The sequence below is a fragment of the Furipterus horrens genome, unplaced genomic scaffold, assembly GCF_987537825.1.
Source record: "Furipterus horrens unplaced genomic scaffold, mFurHor1.1.pri manual_scaffold_2, whole genome shotgun sequence".
Classification (NCBI taxonomy): Eukaryota; Metazoa; Chordata; class Mammalia; order Chiroptera; family Furipteridae; genus Furipterus; species Furipterus horrens.
In genome coordinates, this window is record NW_028327172.1 from 83144873 (window position 1) to 83170069 (window position 25197).

The window sequence follows — 25197 nt, forward strand, 5'->3', positions numbered from 1 at the left end:
TTTTTTTAAAATTTTTGATTTATTTATTGTTTTTATATTACAGTTGTCCCACTTTTTCCCCCATCCCAAATCCTATTAATAGACATTAACTTGTCCTCTGTCTTCTGTGAGCCTTTTGCTACCAGGACAAAATGCTGGGGGTCAGATCACAGCATCTATCTGACTAGGTTTCAAGGGCCCAGAAATCCCTATAAATGCCTCCAAACCATCCAAAACAGTTCAGTTTTAGTTAATTCAGTTAGTTGGGTGATTTTTTAAACTTCTCAATCTGTGATTTTAGCAGAATAGAAATTCACTTTTTCCTTTACCTCTCTAAAACCTCCTTTTCAACAGCACCTCACCCTTCCTTCATCCAAGATGAGTTGTAGCCTTTTTCAAAGTCCTGTTTATCAAAGGCTCCCTAAAGGAAAACCTTCCTCATGTGGACTCCATCAGCTCCAAGTTGTGTTATTTGGTCACATTGGATTGAGATGTGCCTCTGTGCTTGCCAGAAATAAAGGACTTGCTAAACTGGCTGTGAGTGCAGATTAACTTTAGGAGAATATTTGAACTATGTGGTAGTTTCATGTAGAAGCAGATATTTTCTACAGAAAATGCACAGTTCTATCATTATTTTCTGTTTATTAAAGCAGACTCAAGGGCCTCAATTTGGAGGATGTATATAGGCTGCCAGTTCATTAGCCTACTTGGGGTTACTGTATGAATTTGAATATAAAGGGAAATGCAGCTCTTTCAAAAATCATCTATTATTCTCATTTATTTATTTATTTATTTATGTTGAGCTAGCCTGGTCTTTTTCTCTATTAGTGAAACAAGTTACATTTGTGCAGTGTTATCTTTTCTATGGAAGGCTTAGCAATTTCAGAGCATAATTGTTTTAAATTGGGAAAATTCAATTTTCGCTAATGTTTTAACATTTAACTCAGCTTTGAATGCTTGTGCTTTCTTGCATTACCCAAAACACTTGGAAAATGAACTCATCTTAGTTCATCTCCTTCCCATCCCAGCCCACTCCACAACCCCAAGTTACTCACCACGTTTTCTCACTTGAGTTAATGCGAACACAACTTTTCTTGTCATTACGAATCTCAGAGTCATTTGGCTCCTTCTCATTCCTTCTATTGTGTCCTGCCCTCTGCTTACTTGCCACCTCCCATGAAACCTTTCTTTTTGCCCCTCTCTCAAAGCTGTCCCTTCTGTTCTCCTTGAGATTACTTAGATCGGGACTGCATTATATCGCATCCGGGGCACTGCCAATGCTTCCAAATTGGTTTTCCCACCTCAAGGTTTTCTCCTTGCTAAATCACTTTGAATTTCTTTTCTAGATTAACCTTCTCATAAGACAAATGATCATTTTATCATCCCTTTGATCAAACACAGTAAGTGGGCTTCCACCTGCCATGGGATGAAATTCAAGCAAGAGGTTTAACCAGGTGATCCAGACTCTCTGGGCCAGGATCCAACCTTATCTCCCTCTGCTTTGAAACACCCACATGGCTCTCTTCCCAACCCTCTCTTCACATAGTCTTGCTTCTTTGCTTTTATGCCAGCAGTTTTCTACCCTTAGAATGACTCTGTCTCCACCCCAAAGTGAAAATTATGGCCCAGCACAAAAACTGTGTCCTCACTTAGGCTCCAACCAGAGAAGTGCTCTTCCTCTGCCCCAAGTCTCCTGTGCCCATTGCTCTTACTATACAGGATGTTGTTCTTATTACTGTCACTTGGGTGTTGTCATGTGCCTTCTCGAAGTAAGCTCTGTGGGCTTCAACACCTAGAATACAGCCTTATACTTAGGAAGTAGGTAGCCTTTGTTGCACAGGTGCATGTTACCATTTAAACCTGGAAAGCTAAAAATATTAGATAAACATTACAGGAATGTTTTTTTCTTTTCAGCAAAACCCAAAATCACGTATGTAGAGAACCAGACCGCCATGGAACTGGAAGAACAGGTCACTCTTACCTGTGAAGCCTCAGGAGATCCCATTCCCTCTATCACCTGGAGAACTTCCACCCGAAACATCAGCAGTGAAGAAAAGGTATAATGTCGCCCAAGAGTTTCAGGGCCATGGGATGCAGACTCGAAGCAGATTGAGTCTTCCCCATGCTCAGTTCTCTTTGGTGAGCCAGAAAGTGGGATGAGGTCACTGGAGGCAGCAGCCAGGTTCTGGGGCCTCCCTCCTCCAGCCTGCCTGGATGCAGCCTGCTCAGCATCCTCTGGCAATGGAAGGGCTACAATTCATTGCATAGATTTGCAGGGGTATGATGCTAGTGGGTATGGTCAAGGTAGACTCTAGTTCTGGGGAGGAAGGGGACAGTGAGTTTCAAATGCAGGGTTATGAGACTGTGAGTAACAAGGCAAAATGAAGGTCCTAGTGCTCCAAGTGATTTCATCCTCATCTCAGGGGCACCCGAGGAAATGTCTCCTGGAAATCATAGGATCAGAATAAGCCTATCAGTTCTTTTCCTTGTGCTTTGTATACTCATGCTATACATGCACTATATGCACAAAAGCTTGGTTACCTTTGTGTGTCTGCCTGTATTCTCAATCACATTTGTATATCATTTTGATCTAAAGGCAAAAATAATTAGCAGTTTCCACATGATGATGATTGTATTGGGCTCTACAATATATTCACTGAGAGACTAAGAACAACGTAGCAGCCTCTGTGAAACATTCAACTGACTGGGAAGATTTAACTTTAAAACATGTGGACTTATAGATCACTGGAAAGGTGTCTTTTTTATTGAAAATATATAATAATTGAAGTGATCCCACATCATGCAACCTTTGCTATTGAGTGGGCCAAAAGCAGGAGAGGGAAGAAGCTTGGTTTTAAAGCAACTTAAACTGTCTTATGGCACTTCTTCAATCTCATTTCATATATCCTGTAGTAATGGGCTCCATTTTAGTTGGCCGAATCTTTGTCACCTATTCAGAAATAATGGCCTTAAATTAAAAGGACATTTATAATAGATTGCTTATTGACCAGAATGTCAGAGATGATAGATCTTCACTCTTCCACCTACCTAACTGAGATTCCTAGAGCAGGTAAATTCAAGTAAAGCCAAAAAGGGATAGTGTGAGAGAGCCAGACTTGAAATCTGCACTTGAGGAACTGATTTCTGTCCCACTAATAGAAAGAAAAACTAAATCAAAAGGAATAGAAATTACTGTTCCAAAACAAATTATTTTTTGCAAGTTTTACCTCCAGAGTTGAATTCAACTCAACAAAAACTCAACTGAGGAACTGCTAAGTATTTTTGAAACTCTTATATGCTGCTTGATATTGTACTGGATTAAGAAATGTGGTGTTTACTTCGATATTTTCTTTATCAACATTGGAATTAAACCCTTGGCTCAGATTTCAGCACCCATCGTGTGTGCTACATGGATTGAATGTACATTTCAGGGCTTAAATCACAGGGCCACTGTTTGACAGATTTTTCTACATCAGACTTGGGAGCAGATTTGTTCATAATGCCCCAGTATATGTCTTTGACTTCTGTGAGGGACAGAAATAATATCCCAGATGAACGGTGCTTTTAAACTCTATATCTTTTCTAGGAATAGCTCAACAGCCAAGCTAGACCAGAAAGGTTATTCAAATGTGTGCCTACCTCAAGTCCTTAAATAAGTTGGCACTCCTGGCTTCTATCTGTAAATTCATTTTTATAGAATGAGAACAAATAACCAGGCACTAACACACACTCATACTTCTAAATATTGAGACCAATTGTATTTAGCAGAGACTGTTTCAAGCCAATCAGGCTTCAGAGAATTCACTTATCAGTGCAGATCATTTGTCTCAGTCTGAGATAATTATTTAAGCCCAACCACATTGGTTGTATTGTGGTTTCTTTTACTATAGACTGTTTTCCAGGTTTACTTGAAGTGACATTACTGGAACATGAGTGAGTCAATGTCAGAACAAATCCTCCAAGTCAGCCGGTGATGTGACACCAGATTAACATATCTGCCTAAGTGAAACCCTATATAGAAAAGTTGCCTTTTCTATTCATTATATATTGACGTCAAAGAGGCATGATGTCCATCTTATACATGTATAGCTAATTATTAAGAAAACAAAGGTGGCCTCTGCATGGATGGTTGGACTCCAGATAAAAAATTTCACTTTTGCTTTGTTAGTTGTTCCTTATGTGCAACTCCAACTGAAGTTGCATGATACACAATTAGGTATCAAGTGAGTTGATACCTAGAGTCAGTGAACTGTAGGGTGGAAGAAAACAATTTTCTTTTTCAAATCAGGTTGATGTGCTAAACATGTAAGAATAGACAATTATACCAAACTGCCAAGATAAAGAAGGTTCCTGAGAATTCAATCACATAAAATGCCAGAATCATAGAAGGTTGGAAGGAAGCCATCCTTCGAGGTTATTAAGTTTTACCTAGCCCCTGCCTGAAAGCGATGGTGTCAGTTCTCCACAAGGCCGTTGGCCAATGCTGATGATCAGAAAGGACTGCTTCCATGCCCCTTCTGCTTCTTAGTGTTCCTACTTCTGCTAGTCAGCCTTTGTATGAGAGCCTGTAAGGTAGCTGTTCGATATTTTTCGTTAGTCTGTTCTTCTGTACCATACCAATTGTCCTGTAATCAATAGCTTCAGTTCACTAGCACTCCATTAAAATGTTATGGTGCCCAGTGTCACTGATGCAGACATCCATGGGGTTATTGCTCCCTTGATCTGGACAGCATAATGCAGTTAAAGTTGCATTAGCCCTTTAGCAGTTTCCTCATCCTGTTGCCTCATATTGAACTTGTGATCAACTAAAATGTTCAGGTCTTTTTTACATGAACTGCATTTAAGCCACAGATCTCCGATACCATTCTTATGCAATTGACTGCTTATTCACTCAAGCAGAATTTTATATTTAGTTCTGTTTCTCAATGGGGATGACTATGAAAATGTGGGAATGCTGTTCCTTTACTAGGACTGTCTCTTGTGTGTTGCAAGATATTTTCACCCTAATCCCCTTCCCCCTAAATGCCAATAGCCACCTCTAATCATTGTGATTACCAAAATTCCACATGTACAAACACTGTCTGGCTTGAGAGCAACCATTTGAGTCCATCTTTCTGACCAGTCAAAAATACCTTTCATTAGCACTGTTTTTTAGAGGTCTGTGGGTCCAGGGAATTTCAGTCCACATAGCCCCTCTAGTTTATTCATCTATATTGAAAGTAATGAGGTCTAGCAGTCAGTGGTGACCCCAGCCTGAGTACAAGGCCCCACAGCAGACAATGTAGTAGTATTCCCCATGCAACTGTCATCTAGCATTGTATTAGTTATTGCTTCAACCTTATGTGAACACATCTGAAATATCTTTGTCCAGGTCACTGGTAAAAGTGTTGACTGAGACAGGGTCAAGTACAGAGCCCTTAGAATGGCACCTTCCTCTGGGTCAATGGCTAAGAAGGTAGAGCATTGAATGCCACAGTGTGCTTTCATGATTTTAATGACTGCCGTGGAAGACTCAATGATTTCTTTAATATAAAGTTAGTTCCAATATAAGCTAATTAAAGCAAACTAACCTTTTGCTTCACTGAGAAGAGAGGAGAAAAGGCTTGCAACCATAGACACATAGTGACTTTCTAATGGAATACTATGTTTTTCTTCATTAAAAAAGAAGAAGAAAAAAGAAAAACCCAAAACAGTGAACATGCATGTCACACCCTATCTTTGACCATGTCTCTAGGTTTAATCCAATCACTTGTTGGAGATTGATTATTATCAATCTTCTAAGCTTCAACTAGTTGAGTTGGTTTTCCTCCACAACTGACAATTCCTAGGCTAAGTTTGGGTCATTAAGACCATTAGCATATATCATTTGCCTGAAAGTTAATTCATTTCTTAGTGGTCACTATTATTTTGACAGAAAAACAAAACATATTTGAACATCACAGTGGGTCAGTGTGATTGATGTGTATGGAGGTCATTGTGACAATGCAGATACAAAGAAAGTTTGTGTATCCACATCATTTCATTACTTGTTCTGTCCACGCTCATTTTAACTATTGCCAGGGACTTGAGTAAGTGGAGCTCAATTCCAGATACCACTTACATATTGAATGAGACTTCTAAATGATAATTTGCCTCATCTGTCTCTGGCAGAACAAATTCATTGTGTGCCTGTTTGAACAGGCCTTTGAAATCACTGATAAAGGGAAGTATATGAAGGCTTAATGTTTAAGGAAAAGGAGAGGCATGAAGAGTTGAGGTCAGAAGAGATAAACAGAAAAAAATGAAAAACATTTCATAAACCTTGAATTTTGAGCTGACTGAGTAGCCCACAAATAAGAGACTTTTTTAAATTCTGGATTCTCTGCAAACTGGAACTTTTTATCACCGGGAAGAATTCCTCATTCAATATAAGTCAGGTGCTCACTTTTGAAACTGGAAATGATGCCTGCATCAAGCAATCAGTGGCTTGTTTATCCAGGGTGTGGGCAAATGTCTACAAGGGAATAGTTTAGAATAAGTGAAGGGATGTTGCACTTTAATTTATATACATCTTCCTGCAGACTTGTAAAATAACTAAACATGAATATAAGAAAAAAACCTGGCCCTGGCTGGTGTGGCTCAGTGGATTGAGCACCAGCCTGTGAACCAAAGGGTCACCAGTTCGATTCCCAGTCAGGGAACATGCTTGGGTTATAGGCCAAGTCCCCAGTTAGGAGTGTGTTAGAGGCAACCACACATTGGTGGTTCTCTCCTTCTCTTTCTCCTTCCCTTCCCTTCGCTCTAAAAATAAATAAATAAAATCTTAAAAAAACAAAAACCCTGGAGCTAACAATTTTTGTAATAATAAACATATTTTAATTTATATTTCGTGTGTATTTGTATATCATGTTGTCTTAAAATAGGCCACACACCTTTACCAAATTGTCAGGGGCAAGGCATATCCTAGCATTCCACCAGGCACAGGTGGGAGGTCAAGCAACTAGAAACATTTGTTACTAACAACTACTAATTCTAAAAGCCACAAGACCGTAAGGATTTGGAAGCTGACACAAGAAGAATCAGATCTGAAAAATAAACAACTCCATATGATATAGCTCCTAAAAAAAGTCTTGATCCATGCAGCCCTGGCATGTGACAGACAAGCTTCTAAATGATGTGAAATTGGCAACCGCATTTGACATGTTGGCCCATTGTTACTTTGCATGTTCTTCTGTTCCCACTTTCTTCTTCATTCCAACATCATGTGATATAATCCAACATTTCTACCCTCATGCTTCTCACAAGAGCTCCTTGCATTTGGTGGGCTCCTATTAAATGTTTGCTAACTCATTTGCATTTCCTGAATCGCATTGCTGTGTTTCTGGCATCTTTTCTATTCTTTCTCCATCTGAACATCAGGGACAATCTGGCAGTCATGCCATCTAATAGAGAGAACAGTGCAGGTATGATATTTTTAACTTCCTTTATGAAAACAGAAAAACTGTAAGCAGAGTAGATTCCCAAGTGCCAGATAAATTTTTAAAAATCTAGATGTGTGTAGGAAAAGACCCAACCTCTCTGTCCCTGAGTTGGCTCACTTTATTGTGAATGCCACACTTGATGAAGATGGTGCATGCTCAAGCCTGCATGCCACATGGGCGTTCTTCTGCCTCTAAGGACTGATTGGGACCCTATCATAGCGTTCAGAGTTTGGTATCCTCAAAGCTTCCTGACCCATAGTCTTAAGGATTTCATTCCTCTCGCTCCTAATGTGCCTCTATGCTCTTTTTCTTGTTGTTGTTCCTTTTTCATAAAAATAAAAATGTGATTTTGATATTATGCATGTAGAGTTATAAAATGCATGAGCACAAAATAGCATCAGGGTATTTGTGATAAGGCGTTGAATAAAATCCAAAGGAGGAAACTTACTCTGTATTTGTCTCTAGATTATGTGGTTAGAACTAGTAGTGTCACCAAATATTGCAAGGAATATTCATGACATTTTGGAATAAGAGCAGTCTAAAATATGTCTGTTGATACCCATAGGTATGTCTACCAAAGATTAGGCAAGGCTTTATCTTTGAATTATACAGCTTAATATGCATAAGGTGGAGTGGGGCGGGGGGGGGGGGGGGGAGCTGAACATAAGCAAAGCCCTAAATTAAATGGGGTAATAAACACAACCATTGAAAGTGGGCCTTGGAAAAATTCTGAATTAAAAAGAAGTTGCATGTGCACGGAATGCCGTGTGATACATCAATTCTCTAAAGCAACATGTTGTAAAATTTTACTGCTTTCTTGTTGTGTTTTATATCTTGTTTTCTCCAGGCTTCGTGGACTCGACCAGAGAAGCAAGAGGTATAGCTTACCTGACCACTAGCCAGTCTTTAGTTTTGAAAGCATTACAGTTTAACTCACCATTATAGTTAATAATCAGACATGCTATACTAATTAGTAATTTGGTTAGATTAAAGAACAGGTCAATAGTGGTAGCTGTTACTTAGCAATAGTGTCATTTTAGGATGAGCAAGCAAGCTGTGTTGGGAGTGGATGAACAAATCCTTATTGTTTTCTAAAACTAGATCTTATTCTCTTGATGGTGCTGGTAAAATAACATCCAGGTAATTATAGAAATAAATCTCCCCAGTTCCCAGCCAGTCATTTTGAAATGGTGAAAATTTTTGACTCTCACCTGATTGATGTGGCTTTGGATCATAAAGTCACAGGGTGAGTGATCTAAAATCCCACTCAGCCCCTTTCTTTCCAGCTCAACTCATCTTGTTGCTCACTTATTTTATAATGATTGGTCTTGGTAAATTATCATATCACACTTCATCTCAAAGCAATGCAAATGACATGTCTCGTTGGTTTTCCCAAGTTGTTAAATATTATCTATGCTACTTTCATAGAGCATTAAATTTATGAGATTAGTATGATTTGACACAAATAGTTTTATGTTTTTAAAAAGTCAGTAGCCTTTAGCTTTTGCAATTTCTCTGGCTCCTTGCTTCATTTTGGGTTATGTGGGACTTAGTTTGAAAATTGAAGCTAAATATTAATCTTTAGATTTTAATTATTACACCCCCAACATCCTACTCATGATTATGTGTATCATTTTTTTACTTGATTTGTGTGATTAAGTGACAGATAGTGAAATAAAAACCAGTATACGTTAGACAAGGTTCAAGGATCTAATCTATAAATACTTTAAAAAAATAGCTTTTGTCTCTTCTCCAGATGGAAATTTGATATTGTAATGCTATAAATGTAGAGTCTAGCAAGCAATCCTATAGGTTGTGTTATAATTAGGTAAACCTATCCTCTTAGTCTTTTCAGAAATGATAATTATTCAGAACACAACTCATGTGTTCAGGTCATGGCTATAAATATTTAATGCTGTTTAATATTTAAAAGTTGACTGCCTGTCCCCGGGCACTGATACTAATTTTTGCACATGAGCACCCTGCCAACGTCAAATCTAGTTCATTATAAGCTGTCTTTGCATCGGACCTTCCTCCATGTCATAGGGACTATAGTTCAGTGCACATCCTCTCTGAAATGCTTCCTTCCTATGGCACCGGAATGGCTTAGTGCTGTCACAGGCTGGGTGTTTTATTGCTTCAAAGTCATGGACCCACTGGAATTGAGGAAGGGAGAGAAGGGTTAGTTATCACCAACTCCTGAGCAGCTACAGAGCTCATTCTGCTTGGCCTTGTACATCTTCCCCCTGTCATTCTGATTTAGACCTGGATGAAGGAGGAGCTGAGATTTATCAGGGAGCATTAAGAAGATGTTAAGAGAATTATTATCATAAATGGAAATAATGGGTTTACTCCCGGGAAAGCAGACACCACACTTCATTTTCCAGAAGTGTCCTTATCTTTAGTATCTCACTCTGGACATAATTGACTTTCAAATGAGTGCCACCCTTGGGACTCAGAAGTTTCATTCCCTCCTATTTGTCTCATGCATGGAGGAAGACCGTAAGCCCAGATGAGCTCAGAAGGCAGCTTGGATTGTGGCCAGTTTCATTCTGTAAGCTCTGAAAAGCTTTAGCCCTTTTACCTGGAAGAAGAAGGACAAAAATGTTTTGATGAGAAGAATAATTAAAATTTCCCTTCATACTCTTGCAAAACAGGGTCTTCTTGCCATAACGATCTTTTCTCTCTTGCCCCAAGTTCGTCTGCTTTCTCCTCCAGAGCCTGATTATCAATATGACTTTTGGTCTGGATGGCTTGCAGGTGGCACTCACTGACTTTGTCCTGGTGCCAGAGTAAAAATTTCAGAGGGAGGTAGTCCAGCCACCCTGGAGTACATCTGTGCCCCTAAGAGGGAGAACTGGGCATCTGGCAAGTAACCCCATCATGAATCCTGTCATGAACTACTGCAAAATAAGAATTCTTTATAGTGGGCTGCCTGCTGGTCTGTTGACATCATTAAATGAGAAAAATTTCCACAGAGAGGGAAACTTAGGAAAGAGACCAGATAAAAGGAGAAAAAAAAGGTATAGCTGTCAGTACAACCATTCCTGAAATGGTTGTGAAATGTGATGGGGCTTAAATGACTGAAATGGATCAGATCTATCAGTGACTGTGCTGAGACTGTGGATAAGGCCAGTGGTGCCTTGCTTTTGAGTTTCCCAAACTAGCTGCTGTATGACATTGCAGTTCTGGGTTTTGGGTTTTTCAAACCAGCATATCAAAGAATATGAATCAGGTGTTCTTTCATTCTTTAAAGACCCAAGCCCACTGGGTAACAGATGCCATACACAGGCAGGCCACTCACCTATCCATCTCTACAGAATTGTATATGCTGGAGATAGGAGTGTGGCCTACGTAGGAAGAGTAAGACTCCTTTAGGTTACCAACTCTCTTGAGGATCTGAACTTGGGCCACATGCCCAGACATTTCATAGACCAGCAACCATTTTACGTGGAGTGTCAAGAGGGGAAACCCCTCGGAAATATTCCAGTCCCCATTGCCTAGAGATCATATGCTTATATCCTTTTTGACCTATCACTGTAATTCCAGAGACTCAGAAAACCAATTATAGTGTCAAGGGCTAGGAAACAGTGGTGACTGTGAAGTCAAGGATCCCGAATCTACCTGGGACTCTCTGTACAACCATCCCTGGAGAAGGAACCCCATTACCTTTACTTCTAGCTCAGAAGCTCCTGACTTCTGAATTGCTGGGCTCTTTAAAAAAATAAAATCATTTTACTTTTAAGCATCCAGGAAAGTAGGCATCTGCATAAATGTAGGTTTCTTATATAATTTTTTAAATTTTGGCACATTTGGATTTCCCATGACATGTGCATGCACTGTGGGACTGGCAGACAGACAGACTGCTGGAAGGGAAGTGGGGGAGTACAGATTTCCTGAATCTCACAAGGCAAGGCTGCTTCTGCTGGAATACCTGCTGGTCAGGGCTTTGCTTCCATTTTAGACATGGCAAACAAAATCGTCTTGAGGGACCTTAACTGTCCTTGATCCAAACAATCTTGGCACACAGCTAGGCTGCTTGACATAAACTGAGTCCCAGCTTCTGTTTTGGATACACCCCATTTCCCATGTTGCTTTCTGCAGCCTCCCCCACTATTTGGTACCTCAATTGACACTTAGATCCGGGGAGAGAGGGGAGAGAAGGTGTGAGACCGGTCACGCACAAGTGATGGCCTGGTTTCCTAGCCCCTGTCCTGCCTTGGGATCTGACACTCTTTGTTCCCTCCTGGCAGACTCTGGATGGGCACATGGTAGTGCGCAGCCATGCCCGCGTGTCGTCCCTGACCCTGAAGAGCATCCAGTACACAGACGCTGGAGAATACATCTGCACTGCCAGCAACACTATTGGCCAGGACTCCCAGTCCATGTACCTCGAAGTACAGTGTGAGGAATAGCTGTGGGAAGACCTGGGTGGGGAGGGGCCATGGAGGGTCTGCATGAAAGGGGAAAATAGCAGCTAGAACCCAGTGAGCTCCGCCCACATTCCCTGTGGCAGTTGGCTGTAGGCCATTTCAGAGCTCTGTCCCCAGGCAACCTCCCCAGGTTTCTTACAAGCCTGCATGCCCTCTGTCTTCCCATGCAGCTCCCAGGATTGCCAGAACAGCCCCAACCCCTACTATACCCCACACTAGCTCTGCTTCAGGGCACACCCACCTCCCTGTGCCAGGAGGCAGGATATGTAGGGCTCCACATAGTGGCAGTCTTCTCAAAGGTCATTGCCATTCATTGCAGATGCCCCCAAGCTGCAGGGCCCTGTGGCTGTGTATACCTGGGAGGGGAACCAGGTGAACATCACCTGCGAGGTATTTGCCTACCCCAGTGCCACAATCTCATGGTTCCGAGATGGTCAGCTGCTGCCAAGCTCCAACTACAGCAATATCAAGATCTACAACACACTCTCGGCCAGCTACCTGGAGGTGAGTGTGGAAAAGGCACATTTTTACTGTAGATAGGCTGCTGCATGCAGTTAAAATCCCTCTTGCTTCTCTGGCATGTCCTGAGCCAAGAGCCACAGCCAGAGAAGAATCTCCGTTTTGGCCCCACCCCCTTTCTCCCCTTAGGTAACCTAGGGCCCAGAAGGCAGGGTGTGACCCTTCCCTGAGCCCCTTCTCTGTTCTTCTCTCTGGCTTAAGGCTGGGCTGGAACTAATGATTCCTGCTTTACTGGTTCTATTCTGTACTAATTTAATCTAATAAACAAGGCTCTGAGGCCTTGGCCATCCCAAGGAACATGTAACTCAAGAGCTTCTTCTTTCTAAAGGTGACCCCGGACTCTGAAAATGATTTTGGAAACTACAACTGTACTGCAGTGAACCGCATTGGACAGGAGTCTTTGGAATTTATCCTTGTCCAAGCAGGTGAGCACCTCTTACAGCTGCACCACTCTTCAAACCCTTGCCAGTTGATTTTATATCTTTTGTTGATGCCAGGAGAGTGAGAAGAAGCAAGGGCCAAGATCAGCCAAGCCAGGGGTCAGGATGCAGGACAAATGGAGGCTTGAGGGTCTGGGCACAGGGCATGTGGGGAGAAAATCATATGATGAGGTGGGCTGGGAGGCTAGGATACAGTGACAGGATTTCAAGTCTGAGCAGAAATGAGAGACGTGCTTCATGATCGCATTTTGTGTCCTGCCTGAGGCTCACCTGGCTCTCCATATGTGTTCTCCCCACAGACACCCCTTCTTCGCCATCCATCGACCAAGTGGAGCCATACTCTAGCACAGCACAGGTGCAGTTTGATGAGCCAGAGGCCACAGGAGGGGTGCCCATCCTTAAATACAAGGCTGAGTGGAGAGCAGTGGGTGAGGAAATGTGGCACTTCAAGTGGTATGATGCCAAGGAAGGTGAGTCGGGAAGCATCTTTGTTTCCTTTAGAATGACTAATCAATCACTCAGTGTTGGGCACACTCTCATCCTATGTTCATCAGATTCTGGAACCCTGACTGCCCATTTGGGAAGGGTAGCACAGCCCTCTCACCTACTGGGGGTGGCCAGATGCCATCATCCGTCATCCCTTTCATGCTGCAATACCATAACCATCCCCTCAGAATTAGGGCACGATCATAGCTCATGTGGACTTGTTGGCGTTCTGCCCCCTGGTACTTCAGAACCTGGTTCCCATGACACTGCCAGGATGGAGGAGGCCATCTCAACAGGCCAAGCAGAGGGTCTGCTTAGCTGCTGAGCACAACCAGATGAGTCCAGTCCACCTGACTCTGCATATATGGGTTACAGGTGCTGTGGGTTCCCTGTCATCACCTGGCAGCCCTGCTTGAGTACAACAGGGGCTGTCATGTAATTATAATATTATAATATTAACCAAATAGCAGAGTCAGCAAGACAAGTCTGCCCTTAAGTCAATTCTGTGATACATTTCCAATTAAAGATTTTTAAAATTACCCTTGGATGACTACAATTTGAAGATTCTGAGTCCAGACCATCTTTCCCTGAGGACTGAGCATATTTATGTCTAATTCTCCTTGTGGGGTTGTTAAATTGAAATAACTCACTGGAGTATGTTTTGTTTCTGTAGAAGTTTTTAATCCTGACTCCATATGTGGTAACAAGGGTGGAATTGGGAGTGTGCTAAGATATGGGTCATAACAATTCCGAGGCATCTTCCAACCCAGTTTTATTGAGAATTAACCCTTCCAGAAAGCTCCCATCACTCCTTGGGCTTGGTGAAGGGTGATGAGGTTCTGAGAGGAATTTCTATGTCATCGGGACTAGAATCTTCCTAACTTCTCTCTGAAACCTCATACCAGCCTTGTAGTGGGTTGATCGCATGTTACAATCCATTCAACAAGCTTTTTTCTTTTTTTAACATAATTTCTAGTTATTTTTTTATTGTAGTAAAATATATATAACATAAAATGTAAGCATTTTAACCATTTTTAAGTGTACAGTTCAATGGCATTAAGTACAGTCACACTATTGTGCAGTCGTCACCATAGTCCATCTGCAGTTTTTTTATCATCCCAAACTCTGTACCCATTAAACACTAACTCCCCATTCCCTGCTCCCCCGGCACCTGGCAGCCACTATTCTACTCTCTCTCTGTATGTAGCTGACTGTTCTAGGTACTTCGTATAAGTAGAATAATACAGGATTTATCCTTTTGTGTCCAGCTCATTTCACTTAGCATGTCTTCAGTGTTCACCCATGTCGTAGCATGTTTCAGAATTTCCTTCCTTTTTTAAGCTGAATAATATCCCATTGCATGTATGTACACACCACATTTTGTTTTCCATTCATCTCTCCATGGACGCTTGGGTTGTGTCCACATTTTGGCTCTTATGAACAATGCTGCTGTGAACATGGGTATGCAAATAAATATCTGTTCCAGTTCTCTGCTTTTAATTCTCTTGTGTATGTATCTAGAAGTGGAATTGTTGGATCAAATGATAATTCTGTGTTTAATTTTTTAATGACCTACCAAATTGTTTTCCACAGCAGCTACACCCTTTTACCAATAGGCTGTTAATTCTTTGTGATCCTTTCCACTTCTCACAACAGCCAGCATGGAGGGCATTGTCACCATTGTGGGCCTGAAGCCAGAGACGACATACACGGTACGACTGGCAGCCCTCAACGGCAAGGGTCTGGGCGAGATCAGTGCAGCCTCCGAGTTCAAGACACAGCCAGTCCGTAAGTACAGCCAGCTGTCCTGCCTCCCCCCACCCCCACCCCCAGCCCTGCTGCACCATCTTCTCCTGGGGGCAGTGGGGGACCCTGAGCTGGCCTGCCATTGTTCAGATGACAGCTTTTTGTCTTCCAGGTCTTTCTGCTCAAGGTGACCCCACCTCCTAGTTCTGTGGCCCTCAGTGATGACTGATACCCAATCCCTTTATCCTCTCTTTCTTGAGAGTTTAGTGACACTGTCACAGTAGCTGGCCCAGTTCATTAGAATAACAACCAAAAGGAAACCACCAACACATTATTAAAGGGAATGGGGAGAAACACGTCAGTGTGTTGTGGGGAGATTTGGAGGGTTTGCTTTTTGACAAGGTCACAAAAGCCCAAAGTACCTTATGGCTTGAAGGAAGAGGGTAGAGGCAGGGACAGTTCACATAATTAGTTGTGGGACTTGGATGCAGCAGAGATAGTAAGTGATAGAAGAGCTGAGAGTGCTGTAGGATTCAGGAGCAGAAGCCACGCCTGTGACTTTTCTGCTCCTCCTCCCTTTCCACACCAGGACCACACCTGGGGGTCTCCCTCCCTCACAGCCTCTTTCAAGACTCAATTCTTCCTGATTCCATTCAGGGATGCAGTTCTGTTTTCCTCCATCATTCCCACTCTCCTTTAAGTGTGCCCTCCATCCTTCGCTTCCTTTCCCACAAATAGCCAGGCTCTGGGCAAACTCTGCTCTGGAACATCTCTCCTGAGAACTGAGTTACTGCCCCTGGAGGATCCTGAGTTCATCCAGCTGAAGAAGATGCTGCAGAACCTGACTCCTTGCATGGTCCCAGAGCTCCCTTGACCTCTCTGATTCCTGGTATTAAAAAGCAGACCAGAGAACCCTTTACTTCCTTCTCTTTGAAGCCAGAGAAATCCCCTTACATTCCCCTGAAGTAGAATGCCTATCTTATCTTCCTTCTGCAGGAATTGCTTCTTTCTGGATTGGAAGTAATTTGGTAATTTGAGTTCCCAGCACCATGTGTTCTGCGGATGCTAGTTATTTCTTTTACATCTTTTTTTTTTTTTTTCTTGGGTCTGTCTCTTTTCTTTTCTTTTCATCTATGTTCCATCCATGGGAAATGCAGATATCCCTCTTCCACGTAAGTGCCTCTTCATACCTCATTACCTGTTTCTGTAGCGTTAACATCTGCTAGTCCTAGTTCTTCATTTTAGTTCCAGTCCTTTTTGTCCCCTAGAGGCTGAAGTAGATGCTACTGTCCAGGCCTAACCTCACTGACCATAGTCTAGTTGTGCTCCGTTAATATCCGTAGGTTACTCCAAGAGGCTAACCCTTGTCCTGTTTTAGAGCATGCAAATTTTGTGTCTTTTGAAATTATGTTTACTTATTCATTTCTGTGTGACATTTACCATCTGGCAACAATGACGTTTGCCGAGCCAAGTGTGGCGTGATGGGCATCTGCCCATAGTCTCTTAATAACATGCTATAGCACCACCTCTCCTTTAGCCAGGATGCCAAAAAAGTGACCATATAGTCACCAAGCCTCTAGTCATGGGAAAAAGAACTGAAAAGGATTTCCACATTTGCTTTTAGGAGATAAGTGAATTGAGCTGTGCCTTTTTCATTTCTGTCTATCAGGGTGGTAGCCAGAGGCCAATAAGAGGACTGGTGGGAGAGGCAGCAGCTGCAGTTGTAAAGAACAGGTTTGGTGCCTGGACACAGGGACGCCCTGCAGGCAGCTGCTGGGGAGTTAAACTCCCAGTTCCAGTTAGCTCTGTTCTTCTGCACGCTTGCAACCTGCCATTTCCATGTTTGGGAAAACTAACCAACTACTTAGTAACTCTACTGCCAAGATGTAGAGAGGGGTGATTCTCCCTGGGAAGAACCCCCTAATTGTGTAAGCTGTAACAAGCAAACATAGGGAGCAAGGGTGACAGTAAGCTGGCCTGCTGTTCTGGGAGCAGAACTGTGGTCCTCGCTCCCCAGGCTGCATGGGTGCCTCCAAGCTTCACTTCCTCTGAGGCTCCTTCTTCCTAGGCTGAGCTCAGAACAGTAGAAGGAAAAGGTATTCAGAAAACTGCACACTCTTTTCTTAAAAAGTTCCTAGTTCCTGAAAGACACTCAGTGAAGCTTATCTTTTAAAAAGTTATTCAGAAATATTGCAGCAACAGCAGAAACTAAGTAGCTCAGTGTAGGTGTTCTGAGATTTTGAGCAAGTGTTAAATTAACTATCTCAGCAGACTTGGTCCCTGAATGAACCAGTTCTGGAAGGAGGCAGAATTGGGGGCATGGAGCTGACAGGTAGGATTGACTGACAGCTGTTGGCTCTGGGCTGACAGCTCTTCCCTGACTGAATGCAAAAGGAGCACCTCTGGGTACGAGAGTACCTTCCTCCTGGGTCCTGAAGCTGGTTCTTAGCCCGAGTCTTCTGCCTGCTCTTCTAGACCGTGTCAGCACAGGAATGCGGGCTTATTGTGGTGAGGCCTCCTTTGAGTTTCTAACCAGCATCTGGGGTTTCACAACTGAATCAGAGCACCTGGGTCTTGACCTCCAAAAGCTATAAGTGGTTTTCTTCATTCATTGCCTGCTTAGCTCTTGTAAAAGTGAGAATTTCTATTTCTTTTTAAAACAGCTTTTAAAAGTTAGTGTTCAAGTTTTTGTTTTATTTTTTGAAGGAGACCTCTAGATCTTATTGTTTGTGGTCTGATAGTATGAAAATAGGCAATTAAGCAAGAATGGTGGGGTCAGCTCTCCATTCCAAGTGGATCCTGAGTAATACAGTAGCAGGCATTAGTAGTGGCATGAAAAGTCAGTTTTCTCAATCACTTAATAAAATTATGGTTTAAAGAATTTTTAAAAGCAAACTTCTCTTAGATAAGGAGAACTGTGGCACAGCCTTTGAGATGCCTGTGACTTTTTCAAGAACTTGACCAGAATAAGAGGTGATACTCATGTGGAAACAGGTGGGAACAACATACTCTCACTGAAGTTGGTTATTATGGTCTGTCCCTGCACTCTCGTAGACTTCCCAGAGTTGCTGAAGTGGGGACCTAGCCCAAGGGGTATCTGTGTTGGCCCTAGGCCTATCCTGAAAGGGATATAGTTGGAAAGGAGACACCAGAATTTACCTCTGCCATGGCAGTGCCCACTCACTACTACTAGGATGTGAGGGCAAGTTTTAGGAAGGACCTTCTCTGAGTTCTCACTCCCATTACTTGGAAGCAGTTACAGAATTTTAACTATGTGCTTCTGCCGAGCCCCAGAACCAATGGTGTGGGTCTCTGTCACTGGCTCATGCCACCCACTGACAATGCATCCCCTCCTGTAATTTTGGGGTGCAGATGCACAGAGCACCCAGGACACTGGAGTTAGGCCCTGGGTGCATCCTTACCCCAAGGGAGAGAAGGTACAGGATCAATAGGAGCTAGCACACTGGACAGGAAACCATCGCAGCCAGACCCCCGGTTGGAGGTGCTGGATGAGAGTCAGGGCATCTCTCATTAGCTCATCACTTGAAGTTTACTGAGATGTCTCAATTATGAGGTTGCTGTCTCAGTTCTTTAAGAGATTTCTCCACATTCAGAGGCATGGATATGTCAAAGCAGGGATGAGAAGGTGAAACTCAGCAAAGCTACAAATACCTCCAGGATTCCTGTTTCTGAGTTGCCAGATTAGAAAGCAAGGCTTCTGTTTGGAGGTTCTTGTGTGCAGTCCATAAATGTGTGTGTAAAGGAAATGAGGAAGCTGGGACTTTAAACAAACAAATAGAACTCAACTTGGGAAAATGCCTCTGTCACATGTGTTTTTAGGACAAATGTCTTCATGCTGTTAAGACACTCTTAGGTGGAAAGCAAATGATCTCTGATTGTTTCGGGAGGGACTGCTTCCCTGTAAGAGGAGCGAGGTTCTGAAGAGATGATGTCATAATTTGTCATGAATCTGTTCCTCGTGATTGAGCCACACACCTTCAGAATTCCATTGCCCAAATATCACTTCTTAATTGCTTCTGTACCATGAAGAAAAGTAAATTATTTCTTTCAGGGCATAAACATTATATACAAATGAGTCTCTACTTCTTAAGAGGCATCTTGAGGTTTCGTTTTTATATTTTGCCCCCTAGATCGCACATTGCAAGTATAAGTTAAATGCATTGTAACATATTGTGTTTAAAGCACATAAGACTATCCCTTTGCCAAAATAATATGGACAATTATGCAAACAACTTGAGCCAAATAAAAGAAAAAGAGATACACCTTTACCTGAATTAACCAGACCATCAAGTCATGGTGAGTTAGTACCTATCTTGCTCTGATGCCAGTGACATGGTACTTGCATGATTTAATGAGGTGCCCTTATATGGAAGGTAAAAGGAAGACCAAACCATGAGTGTCAAGGCAATGTCGAAGATACGGTGATGTTTTTCCAAATTTTCATATAGCTCTCAAAGGGACTTTGTTTTGTGACTGTGCATGGGGATACTTGCCAATGGGAAGTTAAAGAGCTGTCTAAAGTGTCCTGGATGTACCGTTTCTACCCATTTTCCATGCATAAAGTCGGCTAGACTTACTTGTTTAGCGAGAATAACACAATTCATTTGCATCACTCTCCATACACGAAGCAGCATCCACAGAATCACATTCTGTGGGTTTTGGGGATGGGGTGGGGGCAGCAGTGGTTTTCTCTCATCCAGATGCCAAACAATCATGAACTTCACCTGTTGTAAACATTAATAAGTAGGACCATCCTTTTCATTTTATTTACATATTGAAATTAGGGAGTGAGACATAGATGTTTTGCTTACAAATATGCACCATTAGTGTAAATATATGTCAATATACAAACACATATAGAGATATATGAAAAAACAGAGTCTTCTCCTTTACTTGTTCACCTTAAACTGAGGTCTAGGTTCCCTTTCCTCCTGTACCTCTGATCCTCTGGAGACAGCTGTTCCTACTGAACCGGTTATTTGTTATGGAGTAGGGTTGAAGGCCTCTGCAGCTGTTCCTGGCCCAATCCCTCACCTGAACCACAGGCTTGGCAGGCACACAGATTTATGGCTTAAAGTCAGAGATCCCTACTCTCTGCTGGTCTGCCAGCCACCTGTTCTCAGGCACGGTGTTCTTCTTGTCCATTTTAACTCACTTCAGCTTCTTGTATTAACATCCCAGGTTGGCTCTTCCATTTTTTCATGCAGTATCTGTACACCTTGATGATCTTTTATCTCTTTTTTTCTCACCTTCATTTTTCTTTCCTCAGCAGCTCCTGCTAGCTCTTCCACCCTTGTTCCATTGTCTCATCTGGATAGTGAGTATCATTCTCTCCATCCATCTCTCTACAGGTTGCTTCCCACCAGCCACAGTGGGTCTGCCTAATGTTATCTCCTTCACCAGGTGATAATTCAACTCTGTTGGCAGAAAGCAGCTCCAGGTTGTAGAGAAGCAAATGAAAAAAGAAATAGGCAGAGGGCCTCTCAGATTCATGGGAGGCAGCACTCCCCCGAAGGGGAGGCAAGTAAAAAGCAGGGTTCTGGACAGAAATGTTTGCAGGCAGGCTCCCAAGGCTGTTGCTGCCCAGCCCTGTGCCGGGATTCTTAGTGAGCCAGACCAAAGCCGATATTTGGAGAAGCCAAAGGAATTTTCCCAGAAAAATCTCTATTCTGCAGGGTCATAAGAAATACTTTGGGGTGTTGTGTTTTCACTCTCGTTTTAATTGGCACAGTTGGATTCAGACACCGAAATTAGAAAGCGAGGTCTATAGCTTTTGCTTTTTTCATAAATGCATACATTTCTCATAAATGTTTGTGGGAAAATAAAGTGTCTGCTTGCAGATGTGCCTGGCAGCAGGCACCTAGGCAAATTATTTAACCCTTCAGAAGCGAGCCTTCTTTTTTCTCCTCCATAAAATAAGATGAGTAGTTGCCCTCCCCCAGACTGTTCTCTCAAAACAAACATCATAGTGTTCTAGTGTTCATCAAGCTGTGTTTGCTCACTCAGGGGCTGTCCACTAAGCCTGACAATGATGACACCTGGTCAGTCCCATCCCGACTGAGCCTCTCTCGTTCATCATCTTACTTCATTTGGCTGCCCCGTCCTTTTGTTCCCCTGTGTCCTCTGTCGTAGAGAAAGCTCCAGGCCTGCCTCTGTTTGGAGTTTTGAACCTGTATTTCTGGGGGGAGGGGGGAGGGGGCAAAGCAAGATAGCAGCCGAGTGAGTCCCAGGGTGTCATGCCAACTTGTACCCAAAGCAGCAGGCAGCAGGGTGCAGGCAGGGCTGTGCCTTCTGGCTGGCTGTGTTCTCTTTAGTGCATCTGAAGTCCCTACACTTTGGGCACAGCCACAAGGGATGACTCAAGCCACAAGCTCAGAAGCCTCCTGTGGCATCTGTTTGACTCAGAGAGAGGCACACAACCCCATGTGGTGCTTCCCAACTGCCTACTGTAGCAACAGGAGTTTAGGCTTGGGAACCAGAAACAACTCTGGTTTCACATTCCAGCTCTGCTACCTCTACATACAGCTCCGTGATCTTGACTGAGTCACTCAACCTCAAATGAAGGATAGATTCTACCTACCTTGTACATATTTGTGAAAATTAAAGATAAAGTATGAAAAAACACAAAACACAGTGCTCAACACATAATAGCTGAAATTCATGGTAAGAATAAATGCGGGTTATGTGACAGTAATTTGTCTGCAAAATCTCTGATAATCTCTTTAAAATACTTATATTCATATTGATAAATCAGGGAACAAGGGAGTGAGAGAATATTTTCTTCACCATTTCTATCTTAGAAATAATGCCTTAAATATATATTCACACACATTTATAAATTTATCTCCATTCTCTCCTTCACCTTTCTGTGCCCTTTCTGTTCTTCATGTTTCCATAGCAACCTGGCCTCTTCCTGCCCTTACAACCACAGAACCATCTAGTGAGTACAGAGCTGAGCTGCCCTTGGCCAGATTGCTGCCTGTTGCAGATCCGACTTCTGGGTCACAGTGCTGCCCATGGTTTTCCCTGTGTTAGAGCAACAGTTGTGAATGCATGGTGGCTCCTCACTTGGTGTGGTTTTCTAAGCATGCTGTCTGCTTGGCCAAGAGGGCACACACAGCATCACCCAAAGAACTGGGATGGTTATTTAAAGACTACTCTGTGCATGATGATACTTTTCCAAAGTTACCCTCAAGTTAAAATTAGAACAGGATTGGAGAAATGCTGATGAGGCAGAAGAAGAACAGCATCTCTTCCCAGCTTTTGTTCCTTCCCCCTGAAACATGGGCATACCCACCCACACACAGTCATACAGAAGTAGCTAAAAGACACACAATGCAGGAAGGAATAGGAGAAAATGGCTGTTCATGTAAAGACAGAGGCTGAAGCAGAAAAAGAATGAATGGCTGCATCCCAACAGCCTGCCCTCCCTTGTCTTGCACTGTCGAGGAGCTGTGTACACAGAGCGCAAGTGGGAAGGAGGCACTTCTATCCCCTCCCAGGGAAGGCCTCCTCGGCGCGAGAAAAATCGTGGCCCCAAAGCATAACCAGGCTTGCTCAAGTGTGGGTACTGAGAATCCAGATGAAAGCTCTGGAATCCATCTCCTGATGACAGTCAGGGCCAGACTGTATCATCTTTTCCATCATGGAAAACATTACACTTCATCACAACCATAACATGTTCCAAGGTAGTCTTTATAATGTTCTAATGAAGTGAGCTTGTGGGTTAGGCCTTAAATCCCCTGACAAATCAGCTGGAGCTGTGTGTGTGTGTGTGTCCTCAGAGTCTTAGGTTTTATAGTATTTCTGAGTGCACTGAAAAAATGGCATGCGCCCCACTGTGCAGGAGAGGTCAGAGGGAGAAGGCAGACAACAGGTATGCATAGTCCAGCTCCCACTCCCTGGGCCAGGGTTTCTGATACAAAATTGAACAGAGAAGAAAGGAGTGTCCTGGGTCTGTGTGTTGCATGAAACGGTTCCTTTTTGCTACTGCAGAACATATCTAAGGGTCTGCTTTCTCAGTGTTCTCTCCATGTGTGCTGCGATGAATTTTAATTCCTGATGCTTTTGAGGTTTTATCTTGCCAGCAGAGTGGGTGACAATGAACTGTGCTCACATGGGTTTAACTTAGATGATGGGTTTTTTGCATTTGGAAAAGGAATGCAACTAACAGCACCCTTTCTTCTTCTGACAATGATGTCCCTGTCCTGTCCAGCCTGGGCACAGCGCGTGTGCTGGAAGAGCAGGAGAAGGCTGCATTAACGCAGTTGCACGACTCCTGCCACATTTAAGGTGTCTCACTGTAGGTTGCTCTTCTCTGGAAGTAAAATACAATCTTGGATCCACATTTTTCCTTAAGGAAGAATTAGGTGTTCCTCCCCTGACATAAGTTTCATTTGTAAACATCACGCGTTTCTGCCCGCAGATAAAATGCTTAGCAGTGACATCCAAAGAGAATACAGTCTGAGTCTTTTACCTTGAACCACTTGACTACTGACCCAAATTGTAGATCCTGGTGGATATTGAGATAAAGGAAATATAGTCACAACTGGGAAGCAGACTGTATTTAGCACGAACGTATTCCTCACCAGTGAGGCAAAATGTAGCGCAGGTGAATTGCAGCGGAGCTGATAGCACAGCAGCTGGAGGCATACAAAATCCATCCATCAGCAGCCAGTCAATATGGCTGAAAATAAATGTCTCCTATTTTTGCTAGTATGTATGTGTGTTGATCTATTTATAATTATGAATGGATGAAGGTATTCTAAATAAAATCTAAGGATGGACTTCTTAGTTGTATACAATTCCTGCAGGGCACCAATGGTTGGAATCGCCTGTGCAATGTCAGACAATAAGAAGCACATGTGATATCAGCTCACAGTGGCAAGGGAATATGTAGCTCAGTTAAAGCATTTCTCTCAAATTACTTTTAAACAATGGTGTTCTTTGGGCAGAAGGGTATCTCCACCTTCCTACTTGGCCTTTCTTCTCTCTTAGCTTCAGTTGACAATAGCCAAATCTTCCCTTGGCCTATGGAAGTTGAAGTGGGAAACCCAAAATGCCTTCTAACAAAGCAAGGTGGTTCGTGTCATATTTAAGTAACAAATTGGAATGTAAACAGAACACAGGACAAAAAGGAGTGTGGATAAATCCAAACAAGAAAACTAATTTTTTATTGTAAACATCAAAATGATTCTTATCAACGCAGCCACAATTCTAAAGAGATCACTGTACCCACAAATGCCCAAGCATTTCTTTAATGTCAAACTCTCAGCTCCTTGGGTCAGAGGTTTAGTTTCTGTTGTTCCCTATTGACAGAGCCATTGTCTCATCCACCAGAAGGAAACCTACTCCCTTTCTGCACCAACCTCTTCCTTTATATGTGTCTCAACTCAACATTTCCTCTGGGCCTCTGGGATCATGTGGGTAGATGCATAGAGAAGTGAGAAAAGATTCCCAGGGCCACCTTCTCTGGCTTGTATTCACCAAATCTCATTCAGTCCATGCCCCCTCTCTTCATTGGACCAAAAGATACATGAAGTGACCTTTCTTAATGTGATGTCATATCCTGCTCTTACACAGCACACAGTCTACGCCTTACAGATCATGGGACCTTCCCTTCACGACCCATGTTGTTTCGTTGCCCCTGTTTCCCAAGGATGCTGAGACATTTCTGGAATCTGTGAATAATAACTTAACTTTTTTCTTTTCCTTCAACAGTCTCCTGGATGGACTTTGACTTCTGGGTCCTGACAAAAACACCTCCCTATTTTAAAACAAGTTCACATGCTCCCTGATGTGTTATTAATATGCAGTGTTTTAGCTGTATCTAATGCTTCTTGGTGTTAACCAAATGCTCTTTATGATTTATTATCCTCCTATTTCTGGGCAGTTTTACTGTCCTCCCAATGTTTCCTATATATGCTGCTAATTTAATTTGATTTCTCCTTTTATTTAGTCTGTGATTTTGTTGTTGATTTTTCTCCCTGCCCATTGTTTACATCAGTTTTTAATTTTTTTGTATTTTCCATGTGACCTTCTCCACTTTCCTTTCAACCAATCATGTGCGTGCGTATCATGTGACTTTGTCATGTGGCTTGCATGGTGCTGATG

General features: G+C 42.7%; 1 protein-coding gene across 1 annotated transcript in view; it reads left to right on the forward strand.

Annotated features, from left to right (window-relative positions):
* The window catches only part of NCAM1 (neural cell adhesion molecule 1), a 365791-nt gene that overhangs the window by 313659 nt on the left and 26935 nt on the right, over window positions 1-25197 (forward strand). The window contains exons 8-14 of the mRNA XM_090265947.1: window positions 1894-2036; window positions 8287-8316; window positions 11693-11843; window positions 12192-12376; window positions 12720-12816; window positions 13131-13301; window positions 14974-15105. Of these exons, the coding sequence (XP_090122073.1) occupies window positions 1894-2036; window positions 8287-8316; window positions 11693-11843; window positions 12192-12376; window positions 12720-12816; window positions 13131-13301; window positions 14974-15105 (909 nt within the window). The remainder of the gene's footprint in view (window positions 1-1893; window positions 2037-8286; window positions 8317-11692; window positions 11844-12191; window positions 12377-12719; window positions 12817-13130; window positions 13302-14973; window positions 15106-25197) is intronic.